Genomic DNA, 27,678 nt, shown 5'->3' with positions numbered 1-27,678 from the left:
TATAATATATGTGTTTTTAGGGTTCCGCACCTCAAAAGGAAAAACGGAACCCTTATAGGATCACTTAGTTGTCTGTCTGTCAAGAAACCTACAGGGTACTTCCCGTTGACCTAGAATCATGAAATGTGGCAGGTAGGTAGATCTTATAGCTGACATTTGGGGAAAAATCTGAAAACCGTGAATTTAGGGTTAAACCACACAAAAATAAATAAACTGTGGTCATGAACTAATAATTAGTATTTTCAATTTTCTAAGTAAGATAGCTATATCAAGTGGGGTATCATATGAAAGGTCTTCACCTGTGCATTCTAAAACAGGTTTTTATTTATTTTTATGCATCATAGGTTTTGAAATATCCTGCAAAATGTCGAAAGAATACGACTGTAGTACGGACTTGCACTTGGCCGGCTTTTTGTTATACAAGTGACCCTATGACTGCTATCTCACCTTACCATCAGTGATGAAGCAGATGGCAAGTGAGAGATATAGCTCTGTCTCGTTTTCGCTCTGTCTTAAGTCTAGGCTAAGTCAGAGTGCGATCTATAGATCTCACCCTAAGAGTCACAATAGGGCTATTTCTACAGGTATTTATTCTGAGGTATAAACGCACTAACTCAATTACATTGGTTGGAAGCACTGGAGACAGCCCAACAGCCAACATCGACTCTGTTCCAACGACATAGAGTCGCTTTCACGGTAAAGGACCTGGGCTTGGAGGTATTGCTCTAATCTGTGGGAAGGGTTAGGAAGGGTAAGGATATTATACTGCAGTGCGACAAGGCTCTCTTGGCACTTGAATGACGTTGGTACTGATTCTGAGCACAACCAAATTTTAGAGTATTCGCATCCTCTTCTTAGTAATGTAATATGAAAGGGACAGACGCAGTTTGACAGTTTTAAATTTAATTTAGAGCTGTCAAACCTCTTGACTTCAGTTGTCAGCCGCGAGCCTACTGTTTAAATTTGTAGCGTGCACTAAAAATTAGTGTTTAAATGTAACGTTCATGTTCTGTCCCTTTTTAGCATTGTTAAAAAGAAAAAATTTTTTACAAAAAAAATAAACCACCGGCACCAAAAAGTATTATTATGGAACTATATTAACTCTTGTATACATAATATATTCGGTAATAAATTAAATTATTTTTCAATTTTTAGTGTTTGTGTATCGTAGTCGGTTTTTATTTTTTTTGTAAAAAAAATTTTTTCACGATTTTTAGTGGCCCCATGGAATTATGCTATGACTGGTTAAAAATCTACTGTTTACTAAACTATTACACTGATCGCGAGCAATTTACTCTTATCCGTTGAGGAGTTCCAGTATCTATCTTCGAAGATGTTCATCAGATCTTCACCAAATTGAAATGGGACCAACTTTGAAGTATACCCTTTCAAACAAAAAAAAGAATTTTCAAAATCGGTCCAGGCGTTTTCGAGTAATCGGGGAACATACAATAAAAAAAAATAAAAATGATTCCGACGAATTGAGAACCTCCTCCTTTTTTTGAAGTCGGTTAAAAAGGATGCAGATACTCTAAATTTAGTTTAGAGAAAGACAACGGAATCGGTGCCATTGACAGGGGGGCAACCCTCCTCCTCCCATGGCCCCACCAACCTCTCGGTTATATGGGCCGAATTGCGGGAGGGCGCCCGTTCAGTACTTGCTCTTGGCGTTTATTGACAGGGGGGCGCTGTTGGAGGACAAAGTCTTAGAATATTCAAACAAGAACAAAGGGGACAGTTGACGGCAACGTTAGTTCCGATTTTCGCCACGCGCCAAGATAGTCATGTCGCAGTGTATTGTTGTATTAACTTACTGGAGGCCGTATTGCGATTGGCTGACGGACAACTGCGGACGAAGGTCGTCGGTTCTGTGAATACAAACACTTTATATTATTACACTAGCTTATGCTCGCGACTTCGTCCGCGTGGACTACACAAATTTTCAAACCCCTATTTCACCCCTTTAGGGGTTGAATTTTCAAAAATCCTTTCTTAGCGGATGCCTACATCATAATATCTATCTGCATGCCAAATTTCAGCCCGATCCGTCCAGTAGATTGAGCTGTGCGTTGATAGATCAGTCAGTCAGTCAGTCACCTTTTCGTTTTATATATTTAGATTTTGTTAAATCTACATCTATGTCTAGGCTCAGGGTCAGATCTCTTTGTGTCAGTCTGTCTGTCTGTCACAGCCAATTTAATAGATTTTACTGTATTACTAGATTGCAACTTCGTCAGCGAGGATTTAGGTTTCTCGAAAATCAGGTGCTGACTTTTAGATTTTCCAGCAAAAAAATTTGAAGTATAGGCCAGCAATTTTTATATTTTATTTTAGACCTTTAAGCTCACCATTCATGTAGGCAATACTTGCTGAACTATAATCTAGTTGCCAGTAATTTAATAGCCGGACAATTTCTATCTTTTTCAGAGACGGCTTAAACCCTCCTGTTTTCGTATGTATTATTTGCTGGGTTATATAGTTGCCAGCAATTTTCCTAGCCAGGCAATTTATATATTTTTAGAGATGCCTTAAACCCTCCTTGCCTAAATAAAAATTAAGGTACTCATTACTCACTGGAAGTCGTTCTGCGATTGGCTAATGGCGAGCTGAAGCCGTACATCGTCGGATCTCCTGCGTCTCTCTTCTCTCTCCGCCTCTTCCCTCGACATGGCGAGCGCCAGTTGTAGCTGCAACTCCTCTTCTCCCGCCGTCAGAGGTCGCGCCAGTTCCGACTCGCGACCCCCTGTCCACTCCGCTGGCTCACTGTTTAGCTGAGGAATAGATAAAAAAGAATTTAAGAGCCATCCATGCTCACATCAAATCGAACGTGAGAGCACGCTTTTGCAACATTTACGGGAGGGACATACAGACATATCACGAGCGAGGTGCATGATGTGTGAACAACGTGAATCAACGTTTGGTAATGTTATTCTACGTTGCCTTAAGAGCCCGCTTCATCGAAGCAACATCTCGTTGGCGGGTGGAGCCTACAATAGTGATGTTTCCATAGATGACGGAAAAAACGTAATCTGCGCGTGCCACCCTTTACCTCTAACCGCACCTCACCCCTAGAGAGGCCGGGCGAATGAATTTTGCTTGAGATACAAGATTTTTTAGTCGAAAACAGAAAGTGAAAAAGAGATTGCCCATTTTCTTAGGAGCTTTGGGCCCCCCCTAATGTAATTGTTATGTCACCATGGTTTTAATTTTATTTTGTAGACAAATAATTAACTCTTTATATTCTGCAAACGATTTCTATTTATTCACCCAGGTTATAAATAAATCTTATTTTTTATATTGCTGATATTGAGGTTATATTTAATTAATACTTCTTCTTCAAAATAAATGCATGTTTACGATTCTAACTGTAATTGTGGATATTTTCAATAATAGAGTGAAAAAAAGTCGTTATAAAACATAATCGTAAAAAAATAACACATTTAAAAAAAATTTAATTTAAGTTTTGACACGACGCCACAAAAGAGGGCCCGTTCACGGGCGATCTCCTTTGGAATTAGACGTTTGGAATTACGCATATTTTTGTGATATCTCGAGGGAGCCACATGTGCGCATGCGCATATCGCGCTGTCGCACTCGCACACCGCGCGGCTCAATGTTTTTTGTACAAAAAACATAGTACCACAAAAGTTAGCTTAGCTGAGCACATCAGCGCAGCACAGCTCAATGTTGATTGGTCACCCCACGTCTGAGACACTCACCGCGGGGTAGCTGGGGCTGGTCGGCGTGTCCAAAGCGCCGTCGCTGCCGAAAGCGCTGGCACTCTGCGCAAAGCGCTGCTTCGCTTTAAGCGCCCGCGCTCGCTCGTTCTTTAGTCGCTCCTCATCCTTCAGCAGGTTCACCAGCTGTTTCGCTTTCTCTCGAACATTTAGTCCTGGAAGTATAAAGTAAAGTTTTTTTAAAGGAATATTAGCCAAGTTTATCATGACAACTAAAATTCCCCTTTTCCCTCCAAGTAAGCGTAAAGCTTGTGCTAGGAGTAGGTACGACAATAGTCCAACGGGTGGGGTTTGAACCGGTGACCTTTCGGATTTCAGCCCGCTTGTTTAACCGTTGTGCTATCGAGAGTTGTAAGGATTTTAACGATACCCCATACTTTGAAATCTGTTCAAGCATTTAGAAATGGTGGAATAAAATAACGTCACATACATGAACCCTGAAACACACCTTTTTTTGGGCAGTTGTGTAACTAATAAACTGAGCTACATGATGGCACATGCCATCATTGCTATATGACGTTCTATTACACAATTTGGTAGGCGTTGTAAATACAATCAGAGATAGATAAGGATAGATAAGAAAACAGACACAATTAACATCGAAGCAGGCATGGTGACAAATGGAATATGTACCCATTCAATACAATTTATACTTCGTAGACAACGTATCGCAGTCGAGTCGTCGAGCTAAGTCGTTGAGCAGATTCTCTGGCTGTCATCACGCTAATGAAGTGTTCACACCTTAAGCCTTAACCTAAGCCTAAACCTTAAGCAAACTGCTCTACCTGTTCCTGCTCTCAGCTATTTTTAAAAAAGCGAAAATTTTAAAACCTGTAAAAATCAAGGGCTACACTGAAAAACAACTAACCTTGGTCCTTTCCCTCCTCCATATACTGGAAGTCCTTGAGCGTGTGTATAGCGAATATGTTCTCCTTGCATTGCATGGCGACCTTTTCACTACCAGTCTTTATCAGGTACTCCATCAACACCAACGCCTTGTACACATGCCGCCAGTTCTTGCCGTGGTCGTTCAGCCGCTTCCATATCATCTGCATGATCTCCGTGAACGCCATGACGTTGTACGTGAGGTCGGCGATCTCCGCCATGAGCGTGCTGGATGGGCCCCATGGGTCATTTGAAGTTGCCTCGCGCACTTTGACCTGGAATGAGAAAAACAATCTGGGTTATGCTTTATGCCTTTCACCTTTGATGGGTTCAAATAAATCGTAAAACTTTCGAGGCGAGTTTCCATCCTTATGTCGTCGACATCCTATCTACACGCACGAAACGTTTTGCGTCATCATTCCTCATACGCATGGCAAAGGTTTGGAATAAGTACTCTTCCACCATCTGTGATAGAGGCATCTTCTAGGTGAACGCCCATCTTAGGCCACATCATCACTTTCCATCAGGTGTGATTGTGGTCAAGCGTTTGCCTATTCTCTATACATATTTTTTTAAAAAACCGACGAGTTGAGAACCTCCTCCTTTTTTGTAGTCGGTTAAAAATGAATCGCTGAATGTGTTGCTGATCACAAATCTCGGGAACAGCTGAACCGATTTCGCTAATTCTTTTTTATAATATTTCTTGAAGTACGAGGATGGTTCTTACGGGGAGAAAAAATTAAAAATTCCTGAAAAATGTTAGGCGGTACGAAGTTCACCGGCTCAGCTAGTAATGAATAAAAAAAACGGTTAGGTATTATAACATGGACCAATTGATTAGTTTACTTCCGGGTCTGACACATGATTCTTGGGAAGAATCGTTCAAAGTTCAGTTTGGAGTTAGTCATACTAAAGAACATCAGCTGTATATCGCCGAAATTTCCAAATTCCGGCGATAACCGAAGTTTGTACAACATGTGAACATGGTGACTCATAACAAATTCGCATGAAAACGGCTGATAGTGGTCGAGGAAAGGAAAAAACTTAATCAATTGATCTAAGATATTGTCAAAGAAAGAATTAATTGGTCGATTTCGTAAAACCTGCATCAATCATTACAATCTCAATTGTTCTGATTGGTTGAATTGGTGCAAATCTTGTTGCAACGGTGTTTGCAACATCTTGTTGCAAGTGCTTGGTTGACGCTTGCTCACTATTGTGAGCGAGCGTCAACCAATCAGAGGTGATTGAGATCGTGACATTGTAGCTGTCATTCTACCGCAATCGAGCAGCTGTAGGGCGATTTCGTAAAACCTGCATCAATCATTATTACAATTTCAATTGTTGTGATTGGCTGAATTTGTGCGATTCTTGTTGCAACAATGCATTGTAGCCAATAGTGAGCGAGCGTCAACCAATCAGAGGTGATTGCGATCGTGACATTGGAGCTGTCATTCTCCCGCAATCGCCCAGCAGGTCATGAGGAAGGAAATGAGCTACAATCCATAGTCAGGATACTATCCATACAGCATACTTTCCACGCTAATAAGCTGAACGGATAATAGGGAAGCTGGAAGAAATCTCTGTTTAGAGCTAAGCATTTCCAATGTAACTTAAATTATTATTACTTTGTAACTACAATTTTTGGTACATGAATAATAAAAATAAAATAAATAATATTATAAATGCGAATGTCTGCTAGCTTTTCACGGCCCAACAGTTAAACCGATTTTGATGTAATTTGGTACAAAGTTAGTTTACATCCCGGGGAAGGACATAGGCTACTTTTATCCCGGAAATTCAAAGAGTTCCCACGGAATTTTAAAAAAAACCTAATCCACGCGGACAAAGTTGCATGCATCATCTAGTCGGACATAAATTAAGCATTTTACAAAATACAAATACACACCAATTAAGACAGTTCATGCACCAAAATATCAACTGATCGCGTATATTTAGATTGGTGTACCACAGCTGAATGTTAATTAACATCCTAGGATGACCAGCGCGTGTTTTGGTTAACAAGTTTCGTGGAATATGTATTTTTTTGATTGGTATGCTCCATGCTGGTCCGTCGGGAAGGAAATGAGATGGCTACTATAAGAATTTTTCCTTTTGAGGTATGGAACCCTACAAAACTGTCCCAGATATGAATAAACACCAATTAAGGCAGTCCATACACCAAAATATCAAGTGATCGCGTATATTTAGATTGGTGTGATGTATTTGTTGATAGGCATACTGGTCGTGAGGAAGGAAATGAGATGCTTCCTCTTTGGCTATTATCCATATTATAAATGCGAAAGTGTGTCTGTCTGTCTGCTAGCTTTTCATGGCCCAACAGTTTAGCCGATTTGGATGTTATTTGGATGTTATTTGTTATTTACAGAGTTAATATATACATCTCGGGGAAGGACATAGGCCACTTTTTAACCGACTTTAAAAAAAGGAGGAGGTTCTCAATTCGTCGGAATCTTTTTTTTATTTTTTATTTTTTATTTTTTATGTATGTTACCTGATTACTCGAAGACGCCTGGACCGATTTTGAAAATTCTTTTTTTGTTTGAAAGGGTATACTTCAAAGTTGGTGAAGATCTGATGAACATCTTCGAAGATAGATAATGGAACTCCTCAACGGATAAGAGTAAATTGCTCGCGATCAGTGTAATAGCTTAGTAGGTAAACAGTAGATTTTTAACCAGGCATAGCATATTTTAATACCATGGAGCCACTAAAAATTGTGAAATAATTTTTTTTTACAAAAAAAAAAACCGACTTCGATACACAAACACTAAAAATTGAAAAATAATTTAATTTATTACCGAATATATTCTCATATAACGAACGAATATATTCATAATATATTCGGTAATAAATTAAGTTATTTTTCCATAATAATATTTTTTGGGGTCGGTGCCAATTAGGTGCCATTGTGGAGTCTCATAAAATATGAAGTCTAGACGATTCGCGCAGCTAAAGCTAATTGGCACCGGCACCAAAAAGTATTATTATGGAACTATATTAACTCTAATTAAATTATTTTTCAATTTTTAGTGTTTGTGTATCGAAGTCGGTTTTTATTTTTTTTGTAAAAAAAATTTTTGTGTTCCGCTAATTCGTGTGTGTGTATTTACGAGTAACGCCGTCGATTACGTGATAAGAATTGCGGGTTCGATCTAGGTTTAACGCTGGTCTAATGTAGGTCAGGCGGCAAGACCGGCAGCTAGTTATCATAAAGCCTAGCTTTCGTAGTCGTAGCTTTATGGTAATTCAGTAATTACCATAAAGCTACGATGTTAATCGGACTGGTTGGCTAACGCGGCCGAGGCACGGACGTCGTAAACCAACATACGTCATCAAGAGTCATCATCATCATCATGATCAACCCATTGCCGACTCACTGCAGAGCACGGGTCTCCTCTCAGAGTGAGAAGGGTTCGAACATAGTCTACCACGCTGGCCATCTGCGGATTGGTTAGACTTCACACACCTTTGAGAACATTAGGAGAATTCTCAGGCATGCAGGTTTCCTCACGATGTTTTCCTTCACCGTTAAAGCAAGTGATATTTAATTACTTAAAACGCACATAACTCTGAAAAGGTAGAGGTCCGTGCCCGGGATCGATCCCCCGACCTCCGATTAGAAGGCGGACGTCCTACCCACTAGGCTATCACAGCTTTTTTACCTACAGTACGTGGCAGAAAATAATGTACATCGACCTTTAGAAGGAAATAGAGGATTTACATAGAGAATTGCCTCTGTCCTTGAGACCGATAAAACGTTATAGGTATCAGTGACAGAGACTTCGAGTGCGAGTCCGACTTGCACTTACCGATTTTTAGGGTTCCGTACCTCAAAAGGAAAAACGGAACCCTTATAGGATCACTTTGTTGTCTGTCTGTCTGTCCGTCTATCTGTCAAGAAACCTACAAGGTACTTCCCGTTGACCTGGAATCATGAAATTTAGCAGGTAGGTAGATCTTATAGCTGACATTTGGGGAAAAATCTGAAAACCGTGGTCATGAACTAATAATTAGTATTTTCAACTTTCGAAGTGAGATAACTAAATCAAGTGGGGTATCATATGAAAGGTCTTCACCTGTACATTCTAAAACAGATTTTTATTTATTTTTATGCATCATAGTTTTTGAATTATCGTGCAAAATGTCGAAAAAATACGACTGTAGTACGGAACCCTCATTGCGCGAGCCTGACTCGCACTTGGCCGGTTTTTACAAAGTTAACACTATTATGACAATAGAGTTAGTTTGTATACGTGTGACCACAATCGGTTTAGAGGAACATTATCTTTTTAAAATGGAGAAATGTGTCATGTCTGTTCGTTTCCTTATAAGATTCACCATGATTATACAATAGGTATGTCCAAATGAAACCATCATGACTAAAGATGATTGTATATAGCTATCTTATCTCGCATCGATTCCTCGTTCACATTCTACGTAATTTGGCTTGAATCATGATTAATACAGGCTGATGGAATGGAATTATTAATGTAGGTAATTAAAATAATAATGAAAAAAACAATTTACTCTCAAAAGCTTGACGACCTCCCTGGCGCAGTGGTGAGCGCTGTGGTCTTAATAGTGGGAGGTCCCGGGTTCGATTCCTGGCAGGGATTTGGAATTTTATAATTTCTAAATTTCTGGTCTGGTCCGGTGGGAGGCTTCGGCCGTGGCTAGTTACCACCCTACCAGCAAAGCCGTGCCGCCAAGCGATTTAGCGTTCCGGTACGATGCCGTGTAGAAACCAAAGGGGTATGGGTTTAATAAAAACTGCCATACCCCTTCCAGGTTAGCCCGCTATCATCTTAGACTGCATCATCACTTACCACCAGGTGAGAATGCAGGCAAGGGCTAACTTGTATCCGAGTAAAAAAAAAAAAAGCTATATTTTGTCATTTTAATTTCAATATTTTGGTTTTATTAACCGACTTTGATGAAAGGTACAGAGTTAGCGTACCTACATTCCGAGGATGGACATATTATAATATAAAGAAAAAAAAAATAGTCAAGTGCGAGTCAGGCTCGCGCACCGAGGGCAAAAATACAAATGTAGTACAGAAGTCCTTTTAGAGCCTCAATAGCTCAACCGGTATAGGAGTGGACTGAAAACCGAAAGGTCGACGGTTCAAACCCCGCCCGTTGCACTATTGTCGTACCTACTCCTAGCACAAGCCTGACTCATTTAATATGGCTAATATTCTTTTTAAAAAAAAGAAAGAAGAAAGAAAGAAAGAAGTCCCACACGAGTAGATAAGTTGTATTTTTTCGACATTTTGCACGATAATTTTTTTTTTTTAAATTCAGATACAAGTTAGCCCTTGACTGCAATATCACCTGGTGGTAAGTGATGATGCAGTCTAAGATGATAGCGGGCTAACCTGGAAGGGGTATGGCAGTTTTTATTAAACCCATACCCCTTTGGTTTCTACACGGCATCGTACCGGAACGCTAAATCGCTTGGCGGCACGGCTTTAAAAACTATTATGCATATAAATATATTTACCTGGGCATCTGAGTAGTTGTGCGCGAGGTTTTTAATATTTCTCCTTAGGCCCGCCACGTTTACTTGCATATCGTCCCGGGAGCGGGGCATCTGCAACAACAAAAAACACAACTAAACAAAATGCAGTAACTTTGAAAGAGAACTTTATCTATCAGTAGAAGTTATACAGTAGGGCGATTGTCTAAAACCTACATCAATCATTATTACAATCTCAATTGTTCTGATTGGCTGAATTTGTGCCATTCTTGTTGCAACAATGCATTGTGGCCAATAGTGAACGAGCATTAACCAATCAGAGATGATTGCGATTGTGACATTGTAGCTGTCAAACAACCGCGGTAGGGCCACAGCTGCGCGATTGCGGCAGAATGACAGCTACAATGTCACGATCGCATTCACCTCTGATTGGTTGACGCTCGCTCACTATTGGCTACAATGCATTGTTGTAACAAGAATAGCACAAATCCAGCCAATCACAACAATTGAGATAATAAGAGCCTCAATAGCTCAACCGGTATAGGAGTGGACTGAAAACCGAAAGGTCGACGGTTCAAACTCAAACCCCGCCCGTTGCACTATTGTCGTACCTACTCCTAGCACAAGCTTGACGCTTAATTGGAGAGGAAAGGGGAATATTAATCATTTAGCATGGCTAATATTCTTTTTTTAAAAAAAAAAAACAAAACAAAAAAAACAATGATAAAATATACAGGTTTTACGAAATCGCCCAGGTTCAAGGTGAGCCCGCGGCCCAGGTCCTGGTCCTGCGGGGCGGCCAGCAGGCGCGATGACTTGCTCTCCAACCAGCTCTCGATTAGGACACTCGATTAGACACGCGCCTTCCTTCCAATTTCTTGTAAATATTAAGAGACTAGCTTATGCTCGCGACTTCGTCCGCGTGGACTAAACAAATTTCAAACCCCTATTTCATCCCTTTAGGGGTTGGATTTTCAAAAATCCTTTCTTAGTGGATGCCTACGTCATAATAGCTATCTGCATGCCAAATTTCAGCCCGATCCGTCCAGTAGTTTGAGCTGTGCGTTGGCAGATCAGTCAGTGGCATATTTAGAAGTGTAGCTGGCCGCCCCGCAGGACGCACCCGCTCGCAGCTGGGCCGCAGATTAAGATATCCTATAAGCTATCAATTGCCACTAGGTCTAATTGCAACCAAGCGCTAGTCAATAAATTTTAAAAAAAACCTGACGTAAACCAAACAAATGTACAACCACAAAGACAAGATCGTGATAGCGCGCATGTTTTCGAGTTATTTTGGTGCGGCGTAAACAAAGCGCCGCACGCACACGCACGCGCGTCACGAGCGAATGACACGTAGGCCAATATCTCACTAAGACACCATGGCGCTGGAGGGCAATGGGCTGTTCGACTTGTGGACGATCCCAAACTAACCGGCTCGTTGGAAAGCCTGGAGCACCGCAGAGACGTTAGCTCTCTATGCGTGTTCTATCGCTTTTATAATGGAGAGTGCTCTGAAGAGCTTTTTGACCTCATTGCACCCTCATTTTTCTACAACCGCACCGCGCGCCACCGTAAGGAATTTCACCCTTACCACCTGGGTGTCTGGTGCACTTCGACCGTCCGCTGTGCCAGATCCTGCTTTCCACGCACATGCAAACTGTGGAACTCCCATCGGCGGTGTTCCCATTAGATTACAACATGGGGTTATTCAAGCGGCGGACCAACAAATTCCTAAAAGGCGGGCAACGTAACGGCGGTTCCTCTGGTGCTGCAAATGTTCATGGGCGGCGGTAATCACTTAACATCAGATGACCCGCCTGCTCGTTTGCTCGCTATCTCTATTTTAAAAAAAACCAGTAATGTTCAAGAAGGAGGCCGCGGAGTCAAAGTCCTATCACCTAGTCTCCTATCAGTGACATGTTTAGTTATCTCGTATATCTACGCAGGTCAATAAGCTTTCTGGGTATAAATAAAAGTGCGACTAGGTAGAAGACGGGCGTGCGGCGTGCTTTGTTTACCTGCACCAAATAACCTGCCGGCAATCACGATCTTGCCTTTGTACAATACCTCCTCTACACGTTTCCTGCTAGCCCAGTAGACTTTGGCCACCTATTCGGGGGTTCGATCCCGGGAAGGGTTTGGCCATAGTCTACAATGCTGTACTGCTGGCCAAGTGCGGAATGGCAGTCTTCACACACCTTTGAGAACATTATGGGGAACACCCAGGCTTGCAGGTTTCCTCACGATGTTTTCCTTCACCGTTTATGTAAGTGATATTTTATTAAAACGCACATATCTATAGTACGCAAGGTTGAATTCTCTGTGGGCTGGATTAAAGAAGAAGTCGGGGGTAAAAGCTTGTCTGCTCGTAACTTAATGTTTACAATGTAGGTATGTACTATGCAGATAGCTTATCGCTTGAATGTAAAGGTCATGCGTGATAAAAATAATAAAGGACAATTTTAATAGAGTACATTGTCCTGAGCAATTTCTGGTAATTTGATTACTTAACTTATGGGAATTACAATAAACTAAATGTAGGTATACACATTTAGGGTGCCTGTAATATGAAGCGGACTAGAGAAGTGGTTAGCGGACCAATAAGATTATCAATAGAGTATGTGATAACGCTGTGATAGCCTAGTCGTTAGGATGTCCACCTTCTAATCGGAGGTCGGGGGTTTGATCTCTAACCTCTACCTTTTCAGAGTTATGTGCGTTTTAAGTAATTAAATATCACTTGCTTTAACGGTGAAGGAAAACATCGTGAGGAAACCTGCAGTAGACTAATGTAGCCCTATTTTTCTTTGATTTCACGTTACTATCATTACGGCATTACCCATATTATAAATGCGAAAGTGTGTTGGTTTGTTGGTTTGTCCTTCAATCACGCCGCAACGAAGCAACGGATTGACCTGATTTTTTGCACGGATATAGTTGAAGACCTGGAGAGTGAGATAGGCTACTTTTTATCCCGAAAAATCATAGGGTTCCCACGGGATTTTTGTAAATCTAAATTCACGCGTACGAAGTCACGGGCACCAGCTAATAGCCTAATATTTGACACTAGCTTATGCCCGCGACTTCGTCCGCGTGGAATTAAGTTTTTTAAAAATCCCGTGGGAACTTTTTGATTTTCCGGGATAAAAAGTAGTCTATGTCACTCTCCAGGTCTTTATCTATACCCGAGCAAAAAATCACGTCAATCCGTTGCACCGTTGCGACGTGATTGAAGGACAAACCAATAAACCAACAAACTAACACTTTCGCATTTATAATAAGGTTACTGATATCGTAGCTCTAGTTCACTCTGTGAACAGACTGAACACGTGCAACAGATCTGTGTCCGTCAAGTGTTTAGGCCAAGGTAGGGCTAGACAGTAGGTAGGTACCTACAATGCAATTAAGGGGGTTTTAATCTGAAATCGATACCGTGGAAGCCCGCAATGTTACTGTTAGGTTTCTATTGTTTACAGCCGACTTAATATTTGGACACATATGGTTCTTTTATTTGGTTTCTTGCCTAGTGGTTAAGACGTCTGTCTAATCGGGAGATAGGGGGTTCGATCCCGGGCACGCACCTCTAGCTTTTCGGAGTTATGGTTTAAGGCGATATGCGTCCCAAAAGCGGTGTTGTGACACATTTCGGATGTTCAAAGAATCAAGTTTTGGCCTCAAAAACTACAAAATTGTTTTTTTATTTTTTAACTAGATGATGCCCGCGACTGCGTCCGCGTGGATTTAGGTTTTTAAAATCCCGTGGGAACTCTTTGATTTTCTGAGATAAAAAGCCTATGTCCTTCCCCGGGATGCAAGCTATCTCTATACCAAATTGGGTCAAAATCGGTTGAACGGATGGGCCGTGAAAGGCTAGCAGATAGACAGACACACTTTCGCATCAGTACCCTTATTATAAATGCGAAAGTGTGTTTGATTGTTGGTTTGTCCTTCAATCACGTCGCAACGGTGCAACGGATTGACGTGATTTTTTGCATGGGTATAGATAAAAACCTGAAGAGTGACATAGGCTACTTTTTATCCCAGAAAATCAAAGAGTTCCTATGGGATTTAAAAAAAACCTAATTCCACGCGGACGAAGTCGCGGGCATCAGCTAGTTTATAATATTAGTATGGATTGCATCATAAATTTATGGTTTTTACGCTGAGTAATAAAGGGTTATTTCAAAGAATACTTATTCCCGGAAAATGCATGTGTGCGAAAAGTTAGGGAAAATACTGTGACGCGAGCGATGCTATGACTGAGAAAAACTGATGTAGTTAATTAGTAGCAATTTTGAGGGTTCCGTACGTCTAAAAAGAAAAAAGGAGCCCTAATAGGAATCACTTCGTTTTCAGTCTGTCTGTCTATCGTGTATGTCATGAAACCTACAGGGTACTTCCCGTTGACCTGGAATCATGAAATTTGGCAGGTTGGTACCTAGGTTTTATAGCACACGTAAGGGGAAAAATCTGAAAACCGTGAATTTGTGGTTACATCACAAAAACCCTTTACCTGCATGTTCTAAAACAGATTTTTATTTATTTGTATGCATAATAGTTTTTGATTTATCGTGCGAAATGTCGAAAAAATACGAATGTAGCACGGAACCCTCGATGTCCTCGAGTCCGACTCGCACTTGGCCGGTTTGTCCTTCAATCACGCCGCAACGGAGCAACGGATTGAACTGATTATTTACATCCATGTGAATAAGTGACATCTACAGACTATTTTTTATCCCGGAAAGTTAAAGAGTTCCCACGGGATTAAAAAAATAACAATCTACGTCTCGGGCATTATTCTATGACTAAATTCATTTATTCATAAAATACGTTTAAGTTTCGTGTAATTAGAATTACTAACACCAATATGATTCTTTTGTTGGTCGAAATAAAAACATTTTTTTAAAATGATAAAATAAAGATAAAAATAAAATTAGCAAAAACAAAAAAAAGACTAATTAGATACTCACAAAAGCGACATTTTTATTCCTTTTATTTTCCCTAGCAACTAAACAATCACGCACATTTCAATGTCACTGCCACTACATACACCAAAGTACTTGACTACACTGACTACAAGTTACAACTACAACTATAGCAATAACGAGATGTGTCACACTAGTCTGCCCTTTGTCGTAAAGGGGCTGCTACACTGTAGGCACGATGTTTGCAAGCTATGATTCACATAGGGGGTGTCCGTTAAGGAGCTGTTACACTGAAAAAACCGGCCAAGTGGGTGTCAGACTCCCGCACCGAGGGTTCCGTACTACAAGTCGTATTTCTTCGACATTTTTTGCAGGATAAATCAAAAACTATTATGCATAAAAATAAATAAAAATCTATTTAATAATGTACAGGTAAAGCCCTTTCATATGATATCCCACTTGATATAGTAATTTTACTTCAAAAGTTGAAAATACTAATTATTTGTTCATGAACTCATATAAATTTTTTTTAGTGATGTAACCACAAATTCACGGGTTTCAAATTTTTTCCCCTTATGTCTGCTATAAGACCTACCTACCTGACAAATTTCATGATTCTAGGTCACCGGGAAGTACCCTAGGTTTCTTGACAGACACACAGACAGACAACGAAGTGATCCTATAAGGGTTCCGTTTTTCCTTTTGAGGTACGGAGCCCTAAAGATCGGCAAAGTGGGAGTGAGACTCCCGCACCGAGGGTTCCGTACTGCAGTCGTATATTTCGACATTTTGCACGATAAATCAAAAACTTTTACGCGCAAAAATAAAATTAATAAAAATAAATTAAAGTTTATTCGTCTCACAAAACAAGAAAATATATAATCAATTACAAAATTAAAAGTATATATTTTTTATATCCGTATTTTTACGGATTCGGATCGGATGAGTTCGTGATCGCTGTAAGGGGTGAAATATGGGTTTGAAATTTGTGTAGTCCACGCGGACGTAGTCGCGAGCATAAGTTAGTCTTTCATAAGTCACAACAATTGGTTATAAATTATCTAGCAAAGACTCATGCGAAAATCCTGAACGAAACAAAGACTAACCTTGAGTTATGGGAAATGAAAACAAAAGGATTATACAATTAGGTAAAATTATGCGCTGCAATGCGTTAAAATGCATGGTAGCATACAAGTACATACATATAAAATGCATGGTAGCATACAAGTACATACATATAAAATGCATGGTGTGACGTTGTAAATTTTGAACTACTAATTAGCGTTTCGCTTTTAAGTAAAATCTATTTTGTTCAAAGTATGTTGGTGCCACCTAGCATCAAGGTGCAGAACTACGCGTGGGTCGATGTTCAGAGTTCATTCGAGCCACAATAGATGGCGTTTGCTTCGTTGTCAATTGTCGTAAAAATAAAACAAAATAATTAAATAAAACTATAATATCATTTGTTTATTGTTAAGTCATTAACAAAACGGTTCTTATAATATATCCTTAGGTTCAGCAAATATTCAAAAATGAATTGGCTTTATGATCAAACTAACTGAGAGGGACACACTCGGGTTGCGTCTGGCAACACCGATTGGTGAGATTTAGAATTTTCCTGGAGTCAACATGTGAAGACGAATTTTTTTCGTTCCAGGAAAATCTCACTTCTTTTCGCCCATGGCTTCGCCTGGAAAAATACAATAGTCATAAATTTTAGTCATCCTAACGTATTTTCAATGTTTCATCAGTTATGGTGAGTGAAAAATCAAGTAATGTGGATTCGACAAAATGGCGGTTTGGTTAGAGAAAATCCTAATCTCATGATTTCTTTCAGTTCCAGTTATTTTAACTTCCCAAATAAATGAGGATAATGGGTTGTGGGTGGACTTCTGAAAACCATTGGTGGCCAGGAGTTCAATAGGTGAGTTGTGTTTGATCGGGAAAATTCCACGTGTCGAAATTTTCACACAGCACAAATTATAATCTTGTTTTTTCTTTGTTACAGGGTTTACGTTTACGTTTTTTAATTTTACGTTTACGTTTTACGTTTAGCTTCAGTTTTCCGTTTTAGTTTTCCGTTTGCGTTTTCGGTTTTCGTATTTATTTCTTTTGCACATTCACGTTGACAACTTAATTGCTATGGATAAGACTTGGTGAAAAATCTTTGTAATGAAACATTTCGGTTGTGAAGAATCAAATAAATTGAGTTTTGGATCTTGGCCGATGCCGTCCAGCTACCTTGCAGTCTTCGCACCTACAAGTAAGCAAATGTTTGTATCCTGCAACAGTTTAGTGAACCTTCTTAGTGTATGTGTACAGTAAGAACCCTGTCTTTACTACTGAGCTTTTATTTTGAAACAATTTTATGAATTTTACTGTGTCATTGTCTATTCCATGCCAATGGCATCTTAAATTTAAAACATAGATCTTTTGTACTATCTACCTAAGTCATTCTAATGTATCTAAATTAAGTCTTGGCATTAAGCTAGAATAACTAAGCATTATTAGCCATCATTCTGTATTAAGCGACCCCGGTAAAAGTTACATTAAAAACAATTTTGCCTAACATCTAGCAAATTTCATTTATAACACCTCATATGCATTACAAGGGAGTCGACGGCTAGCTTCTATTCTTTACTAGGTAGATAGATCAAGTAAAGTAAATTAAAATTATTTTTTTTTTCCTCTAATCTTTGTAAGGTGGTAGATTATTCCGTATCCGGGTATATTTCTATTCCGCCCAATTTACCACCCTTACAAATGGCGCCCGAACAGGGACACACACAGGGTTCCTGACACAGTTCTGTATTCAGTGGATAAACGAGACTTTAGGCCACATTTAAAGGTTTTTGTTGACGGTTTTGAGATTACAGGTTTACTAGATTCCGGTGCTTGCGCGTCAATTTTGGGTAACCAGGCGCACAAGGTTTTTTTGAGATTCGGTTATAAACTGCATAGCAGTATTGATACCACATTTTCAGTGGCAAATGGAGACAAACTTGATTGCATGGGTTATATGTTTATTCCGATTACTTATAATTCCGTAACTCACATAATAAAATTTTTTGTAGTACCCTCTATAATAGCGGATGTTATTTTTGGCTGTGACTTTTGGAAAACATTTCAGTTAGCCCCTGGCATTTTTGATAATTTAGAATTAATTAAGGCACCTTCTCAATTTTACAATATTTGTGCGATTGATAATAAACAAATTCATACCATCACTTCTTTTGAAAACTTATCATCTCAACAGAAAGAATTAGCCCAGTCTGTAGTAAATAAATTTTTAGATATTTCTTCAACGAAAATTGGATTGGGTAGAACAAAATTAATTGAACATGTTATTGACACCGGTGATGCCTTGCCAATAAAAATAAAACAATATCCACTTTCTCCCGAAAAGAAGGAAGCTTTAAGTAAAGAGTTAGATAAGATGCTGGAAATGGACGTAGTTACTCCGAGTGAAAGCCCTTGGAATAACCCAGCAATTTTAGTGAAAAAGGCAAATGGAGACTGGAGATTTTGCCTAGATTGCAGGAAATTAAATTCAGTGACAAAGGGGGATTCATACTCAATACCGTACATTCCACAAATTCTAGATAGCTTGAAAGAGGCAAGGTTTTTATCATCGATTGATTTAAGTTCAAGTTTCTGGCAAATTCCGTTAGCTAACGACTCTCAGGAAAAAACCAGTTTTACAGTTCCTGGTAGAGGGTTATTCAAATTTAAAGTCATGCCGTTTGGCCTATGCGGTGCACCAGCACGACAGCAGAGGTTAATGGACCAGTTATTTAATCAAAATTTTTGTAGTGATATTGAAAATGGAATAGTATTTTGTTATATAGATGATATTGTTATTTGTTCTGCTGATTTTGAAACCCATTTAATTTTATTAAACAGAGTTCTGGATAAACTAAAAATGGCTCAACTATCCATAAATTTTGATAAATGTAATTTTTTTCGAAACTCTTTGAAATATTTAGGGTATATAGTGGATGAATTTGGTTTACGCACAGATCCTGGAAAAGTTGCCGCAGTTTTGAACTTTCCGACCCCAAAAACTGCACAGGAGGTAAAGATTTTCCTAGGCACTTGTTCTTGGTACAGGCGCTTTATTAGGAATTTTTCAACCATCGCTGCACCACTCAATAGACTAACGAGTAAAGGAAAGAACGCACCTAAATTTGAGTGGAGCGAACAGGCAGAGGTAGCATTTAATACATTGAAGAATGCGTTGGTAACCGCACCTGTTCTTGCGGTACCGAATTTTGAAAAACCATTCAAAATACATTGTGATGCTTCTGCATATGGTGTTGGCGGTATGCTAACGCAAGAAACCGATGGTTGCGATCATCCCATTGCGTATGTCAGTAGGAGCCTAAATAAAAACGAAAGGAATTACAGCGCGACGGAACGCGAGGCTCTAGCTGTGATTTTTGCAGTGGAGAAATTTCAGGCTTATTTTGGTTCCAAGCCAGTCACAATTATCACAGACCATGCATCCCTAAAGTGGTTCTTAAATTTAGAAAATCCCTCAGGACGACTCGCCAGATGGGGTTGTAGATTATCACAGTATAATTTTGTTATCGAACATAGGAAGGGTTGTGATAATGTAGTTCCGGATACCTTGTCGAGACTCATACACGTAGATGTAGTTGGTGATCGTAATGATAACTCTAGTCAACAAGTTTTGGTAGATGACTGGTATGACAAAACATTTAATGGCTGTAAAATCAATCCAGCAAATTTTCCGAATTTTTGTATTTTGAACGATAAACTATATCGTTACAGTAAATGTAAATACCAGCTTCTCAGTGAGTTCGACTGGAAAGAGGTAGTCCACAAGAACGACATCATTAGAATTATGCAACAAAACCATGCAGATGCAACTGCAGGTCATTTTGGTGTGTTCAAAACTCATCGCAGATTATCCCTCAGATATTTTTGGCGTGGTATGTATAAGGACGTGGTTGAGTACGTTAAGAATTGTGATACTTGCTCTGCGTATAAACACACGACATCAGCCACTCCAGGTCTGCTAGGGAAGCCTAAAGTCTGCGAGAGACCTTTTCAGGTCATTTCGGCTGATTTAGTCGGACCTTTGCCTAGGTCTAAATCAGGATTTACATTTCTTTTTGTGGTGACGTGTTGTTTTTCGAAATATACAATGTTGTTTCCGTTACGGCGTGCCACAGGTGCCGCTGTTGTTAAAGCGCTAGAGAATTTTGTATTTTTGAACCATAGTGTTCCAGAGACTGTGATTGTGGACAATGGGTCCCAATTTACAGGATCTGAATTCCGTAATCTCATTAAGCGTTATAATATTCCGAAATTACACTACACACCACTGTACACTCCGCAAGTTAACCTTGTTGAGAGGTACAATAAGGTTGTTATGACTGCTGTAGCCGCTTTTGTGAAAGATAACCACAGGTCCTGGGACGAAAACCTGTACAAGGTCCAGTTCGCCATAAACAGTGCGGTTAATGAATCCACTGGATTCTCCCCGTTCTTCCTTGTCCACGCTAGAGAACCGGTCTTAAATGGTTCCTTCTATAAGGACACGGATAAGGAGTACGAGGCCGGAATTCCAAGGGAGGAATACGCAGGAAAGTTTGGAACTTTGGAGGACATATTTGGTCAGGTTAGGAGAAATTTGTTTCAGGCTCATGCAGAGTATGCAACGCATTACAACTTAAGGCGTAGGTCTGCAAGCTATTCTGTTGGGGACATAGTGTGGAAAAAGACCTATCCACAAAGCGACGCTACAAATTTTTTCGCAGCTAAGCTGGCACCTAAGTATGAAAAGTGCAGGGTTGTCAAGGTTTTGTCACCTTTGGTTTATGAACTAGTTAGAGTAGCTGACAACCACCCAATAGGCACTTGGCATATTAAGGATATTAAGAAGTAGATATTTGCCATTACTTAGTTTGGTCTAAACTGTTTGAATATTTAAGTTATCAATATTCAATTAGGAATTTGTATGAGTGTAGTGATGTTCTGAGTTAACAGTTACATTACCATGGTTCAGTTGAAGATGAATGTAGTGGATGTATGTAGGGATGAATATGTGATGATTGGAATGCTTGTGGTAGACCAACCGGTTGAGAAAGTAAAAATGCAAATATCGTACTTTGGGGATAACGAAAAGGGGGGGTTTTGTGTTTTGTTTTCGTTTTCCTTCTAGATAATGGATCATTTCTGTTATTTTTCCGATTCTGTTCCGAGATCTATTTTCTAGGAGAGTTATTTCGTTTTTTTTCTCATAATCCGATTTTGATTCGGTTTTATTTTTCCGAATGGGATAGAGAACGGTTGCCATATCAGATGGACCCGTTCACAACCAGATTTTCCGTATTTGTTGAGTAACAAATATTACGATGGTAGTTTAAAAGAGTGAACCACCGTAGGCCTAGACGCATTCTATCAGTCAGCTGAAGAATGATGCCAAGATGTTTCCACTCAAGTGTCTTAGACACCATGAAGTTTTTTTGTATATATTCTTTTTAGAAGTTAGGGTTGTGTAGTTAAGTATAATGTATAAAACCTTACACTGTTTTCAGTATATTTATTTTGTTAGACAATTTTCCTTGTTAGTAGTAGATGTGCGTTCACGCGTAACTTCTGTGTTTTTTTTGTTTGTTTGTTTCAGGCAAATTGTTAGTAGTTGTTGGATGACGCTGAGGGCAGCGTGGTTCAACCTGTTGAACCTTTTCGTAGGAGGGGAAGTATTGTGACGTTGTAAATTTTGAACTACTAATTAGCGTTTCGCTTTTAAGTAAAATCTATTTTGTTCAAAGTATGTTGGTGCCACCTAGCATCAAGGTGCAGAACTACGCGTGGGTCGATGTTCAGAGTTCATTCGAGCCACAATAGATGGCGTTTGCTTCGTTGTCAATTGTCGTAAAAATAAAACAAAATAATTAAATAAAACTATAATATCATTTGTTTATTGTTAAGTCATTAACAAAACGGTTCTTATAATATATCCTTAGGTTCAGCAAATATTCAAAAATGAATTGGCTTTATGATCAAACTAACTGAGAGGGACACACTCGGGTTGCGTCTGGCAACACCGATTGGTGAGATTTAGAATTTTCCTGGAGTCAACATGTGAAGACGAATTTTTTCGTTCCAGGAAAATCTCACTTCTTTTCGCCCATGGCTTCGCCTGGAAAAATACAATAGTCATAAATTTTAGTCATCCTAACGTATTTTCAATGTTTCATCAGTTATGGTGAGTGAAAAATCAAGTAATGTGGATTCGACAAAATGGCGGTTTGGTTAGAGAAAATCCTAATCTCATGATTTCTTTCAGTTCCAGTTATTTTAACTTCCCAAATAAATGAGGATAATGGGTTGTGGGTGGACTTCTGAAAACCATTGGTGGCCAGGAGTTCAATAGGTGAGTTGTGTTTGATCGGGAAAATTCCACGTGTCGAAATTTTCACACAGCACAAATTATAATCTTGTTTTTTCTTTGTTACAGGGTTTACGTTTACGTTTTTTAATTTTACGTTTACGTTTTACGTTTAGCTTCAGTTTTCCGTTTTAGTTTTCCGTTTGCGTTTTCGGTTTTCGTATTTATTTCTTTTGCACATTCACGTTGACAACTTAATTGCTATGGATAAGACTTGGTGAAAAATCTTTGTAATGAAACATTTCGGTTGTGAAGAATCAAATAAATTGAGTTTTGGATCTTGGCCGATGCCGTCCAGCTACCTTGCAGTCTTCGCACCTACAAGTAAGCAAATGTTTGTATCCTGCAACAGTTTAGTGAACCTTCTTAGTGTATGTGTACAGTAAGAACCCTGTCTTTACTACTGAGCTTTTATTTTGAAACAATTTTATGAATTTTACTGTGTCATTGTCTATTCCATGCCAATGGCATCTTAAATTTAAAACATAGATCTTTTGTACTATCTACCTAAGTCATTCTAATGTATCTAAATTAAGTCTTGGCATTAAGCTAGAATAACTAAGCATTATTAGCCATCATTCTGTATTAAGCGACCCCGGTAAAAGTTACATTAAAAACAATTTTGCCTAACATCTAGCAAATTTCATTTATAACACCTCATATGCATTACAAGGGAGTCGACGGCTAGCTTCTATTCTTTACTAGGTAGATAGATCAAGTAAAGTAAATTAAAATTATTTTTTTTTTCCTCTAATCTTTGTAAGGTGGTAGATTATTCCGTATCCGGGTATATTTCTATTCCGCCCAATTTACCACCCTTACAATGGTAGCATACAAGTACATACATATAAAATGCATGGTAGCATACAAGTACATACATATAAAATACATGGTAGCATACAAGTACATACATATAAAATGCACGGTAGCATACAAGTACATACATATAAAATGCATGGTAGCATACAAGTACATACATATAAAAAAAATTAATTTATTACGCCTATTGAATGTTAGTACAGTACGCGGCAGAAAATAATGTACGTCGACCTTTAGAAGGAGATAGCGGATTTGTAGAGCATTGTCTCTGTCATTGAGACCGACAAAACGTCACATAGGTATGAGTGACAGAGACGACGCTCTACAAAAGTCGAAATGTCATTGTAAAGGCCGATGTACATTATTTTCTGTATATTATTTTTTGGGGGTAAAATAGAGGTCCGAAATTTGTGTAGTCCACGCGGACGAAGTCGCGGGCATAAGCTAGTACATTTTAATGCTATAAAAAGTGAATCCCCAAGTAAAGTAATTAATGGACGAAATCTACTTCAATTTGGAATCAAAATGTCACAATTCCAATCGAAAGTGCCGTCAAAATCGGAAAGTGTGTGGGCGCCTTAACAGGGCTGTTGCTTGTTAGGTAATGAGTGGGTGGAAGCACTATTTTTTTATTTTTTTATTTATTGACACTTTATTGCACACAACACAAAGTAAACATTGAAAAAACACAATACAGGATCTTATTCTAATAGATGTAGCATGCAAAGGCGGCCTTATCGCTATGTCGGGTCGGGGGCTCGGCTAGGCCTTGATAAAAAAACTCCTAGACTAACACATATAGTACGCAGCCGAAAGTGATGAACATTGGCCTTTAGAATGACATCTCATATTTGTAGAGCATTATTGTCTCTGTCACTCATACCCATATGACGCTTTGTCGGTCTCAACGACCGAGACAGTGCTCTACAAATCTGCTGCTAAAGATCGATGTTCATCACTTTTGGCCGCGACTTCGTCCGCGTGGACTACACAAATTTCAAACCCCAATTTTACTCCCTTAGGGGTTGAATTTCCTTTCTAAGCGGATGTCTAAGTCATAATACGCTGCGGAAATTTTTTTATACGCTGCGGAGACGTGGACTTTGCGACTGGTCGAGAAGAAGAAGATTGATGCTCTGGAGATGTGGTGCTGGAGGCGCATGCTAGGAGTCTCATGGACCGAATTTCGTACCAACATCTCTATACTCCAAGAACTCGGCATTAAAAAACGACTTTCGTCGATAGTACAGAGTCGCATATTAAAATTCTTCGGACACGTCTCCCGGCGTGAGAGTGACTCCATCGAGCGTCTTGTCGTGCAGGGCAAGGTGGAGGGCACCAGAGGACGAGGAAGGTCACCCATACGATGGACCGACCAAATTAAGTCTCCTGTGGGCGGTCCTTTGCACGAGTGTACCAGGCTGTCGACCAGCAGGTAGAAATGGCGAATGCTCGTGAGACGTATAACATCTGCCCTCAAAGACGTTGCTTCGTGATGACCACGACCGCTCTGCCAAGAGTGATACGACAAAGAAGAAGAAGAAGTCATAATAGCTATCTGCATGCCTAGCCCGATCAGTCCAGTAGTTTGATCTGTGCGTTGATAGATCAGTCACAGATTAACGAATTTGCGGGGCAGTTGCCGAATGTGCGGAATGGTAGTGATTCGTGGAACGATTGGCAGCACCACAGCGTCCGCACCGCGTATGATCTACCTGAAGGTCGTGCACTGTTGTACGCGAGACGATCGGAGCGGATGTGTCAAGCCGAGCGCGTGTCAATAGTCTCGCATCTCAGCGTGATCACATGCCGCGGGTCAACGGCCGCCGAACTGCGGCGAAACGGTATACCTACCATACATATTATGATACACCTGCAGTATGTAAATTCGTGATTTCGGTAGGTACAAATACGCATGCATAAAAAAAATCGCGCCTGCCTAATGTATGTAAAGGAGATCGCCCGTGAACGGGCCCCCTATTAACTTAAACTTAAATTAAATTTTTTTTAAATGTGTTATTTTTTTACGATTATGTTTTATAACGACTTTTTATCACTCTATTATTGAAAATATCCACAATTACAGTTAGAATCGTAAACATGCATTTATTTTGAAGAAGTATTAATTAAATATAGCCTCAATATCAGCAATATAAAAAATAAGATTTCTTTATAACCAGGGTGAATAAATAGAAATCGTTTGCAGAATATAAAGAGTTAATTATTTGTCTACAAAATAAAATTAAAACCATGGTGACACAACAATTATATTAGGGGGGGCCCAAAGCTCCTAAGAAAATGGGCAATCTCTTTTCTATCATTTTTTAGGGTTCCGTAACTCAAAAGGAACAACGAAACCTTTACAGGATAACTTCGTTGCCTGTCTGTCAAGAAACTCTCTATAAAGAAACAACTTTTTGATTTTCCGGGATAAAAAGTAGCCTATGTCCTTACTCGGGATGCAAGTCTGGTGGGAGGCTTCGGCCGTGGCTAGTTACCACCTTACCGGCAAAGCCGTGCCGCCAAGCGATTCAGTGTTCCGGTACGTTGCCGAAAGGCATGGGTTTATTAAAAACTGCCATACCCCTTCCAGGTTAGCCCGCATCCATCTTAGACTGCATCGTCACTTACCACCAGGTGAGATCGCAGTCATGGCTAACTTGTATCTGAATACCCCAATTTTACTCCCTTAGGGGTTGAATTTCCTTTCTAAGCGGATGTCTAAGTCATAATACGCTGCGGAAATTTTTTTATACGCTGCGGAGACGTGGACTTTGCGACTGGTCGAGAAGAAGAAGATTGATGCTCTGGAGATGTGGTGCTGGAGGCGCATGCTAGGAGTCTCATGGACCGAATTTCGTACCAACATCTCTATACTCCAAGAACTCGGCATTAAAAAACGACTTTCGTCGATAGTACAGAGTCGCATATTAAAATTCTTCGGACACGTCTCCCGGCGTGAGAGTGACTCCATCGAGCGTCTTGTCGTGCAGGGCAAGGTGGAGGGCACCAGAGGACGAGGAAGGTCACCCATACGATGGACCGACCAAATTAAGTCTCCTGTGGGCGGTCCTTTGCACGAGTGTACCAGGCTGTCGACCAGCAGGTAGAAATGGCGAATGCTCGTGAGACGTATAACATCTGCCCTCAAAGACGTTGCTTCGTGATGACCACGACCGCTCTGCCAAGAGTGATACGACAAAGAAGAAGAAGAAGTCATAATAGCTATCTGCATGCCTAGCCCGATCAGTCCAGTAGTTTGATCTGTGCGTTGATAGATCAGTCACAGATTAACGAATTTGCGGGGCAGTTGCCGAATGTGCGGAATGGTAGTGATTCGTGGAACGATTGGCAGCACCACAGCGTCCGCACCGCGTATGATCTACCTGAAGGTCGTGCACTGTTGTGTTATTTTTTTACGATTATGTTTTATAACGACTTTTTATCACTCTATTATTGAAAATATCCACAATTACAGTTAGAATCGTAAACATGCATTTATTTTGAAGAAGTATTAATTAAATATAGCCTCAATATCAGCAATATAAAAAATAAGATTTCTTTATAACCAGGGTGAATAAATAGAAATCGTTTGCAGAATATAAAGAGTTAATTATTTGTCTACAAAATAAAATTAAAACCATGGTGACACAACAATTATATTAGGGGGGGCCCAAAGCTCCTAAGAAAATGGGCAATCTCTTTTCTATCATTTTTTAGGGTTCCGTAACTCAAAAGGAACAACGAAACCTTTACAGGATAACTTCGTTGCCTGTCTGTCAAGAAACTCTCTATAAAGAAACAACTTTTTGATTTTCCGGGATAAAAAGTAGCCTATGTCCTTACTCGGGATGCAAGTCTGGTGGGAGGCTTCGGCCGTGGCTAGTTACCACCTTACCGGCAAAGCCGTGCCGCCAAGCGATTCAGTGTTCCGGTACGTTGCCGAAAGGCATGGGTTTATTAAAAACTGCCATACCCCTTCCAGGTTAGCCCGCATCCATCTTAGACTGCATCGTCACTTACCACCAGGTGAGATCGCAGTCATGGCTAACTTGTATCTGAATAAAATAAGATAATTAATAATAAGCTATCTCCATACCAAATTACATCAAAATCGATGGGTGGGCCGTGAAAAGCTAGCAGACATACAGACAGACAGACGGTTTGCGATGTATTTGACCGGGCGAGTTCAACGCACGTCTCGCTAGCACCGATTCGCGCAGCATTATCATTTTACACGCCGTATTATCTATTGCTAGTTATTGTTTAATTCATAACCTGCGCCTTATGTCTCAGGTGATAAGAGCTACATCTGCAGCTGATAACCTGATAAGGCTAGGTACAGTTAGGTTGTAGACTGATGTTGTGACGATTAGATCAACGGTA

At 39.9% G+C, this 27,678-nt stretch overlaps 1 protein-coding gene across 6 annotated transcripts in view; it reads right to left on the bottom strand.

Moving 5' to 3' along the window:
* The window catches only part of lqf (epsin homolog lqf), a 43,417-nt gene that overhangs the window by 8,162 nt on the left and 7,577 nt on the right, over positions 1-27,678 (bottom strand). For 5 of the 6 annotated variants that reach the window (XM_069502410.1, XM_069502406.1, XM_034974542.2 and 2 more), the window contains exons 2-6: positions 10,150-10,239; positions 4,606-4,897; positions 3,720-3,892; positions 2,575-2,771; positions 1,815-1,868 (exon numbers count right to left, since the gene is read on the bottom strand). In XM_069502410.1, coding sequence (XP_069358511.1) covers positions 1,815-1,868; positions 2,575-2,771; positions 3,720-3,892; positions 4,606-4,897; positions 10,150-10,239 — 806 coding nt within the window. Of the gene's footprint in view, positions 1-1,814; positions 1,869-2,574; positions 2,772-3,719; positions 3,893-4,605; positions 4,898-10,149; positions 10,240-15,095; positions 15,254-27,678 lie in introns of those variants that run through there. The other variant, XM_069502407.1, reaches the window with a different exon arrangement.

This window comes from Maniola hyperantus, chromosome 13 (assembly GCF_902806685.2).
Source record: "Maniola hyperantus chromosome 13, iAphHyp1.2, whole genome shotgun sequence".
NCBI lineage: Eukaryota > Metazoa > Arthropoda > Insecta > Lepidoptera > Nymphalidae > Maniola > Maniola hyperantus.
This window is presented reverse-complemented; position numbering and strand designations above follow the sequence as displayed.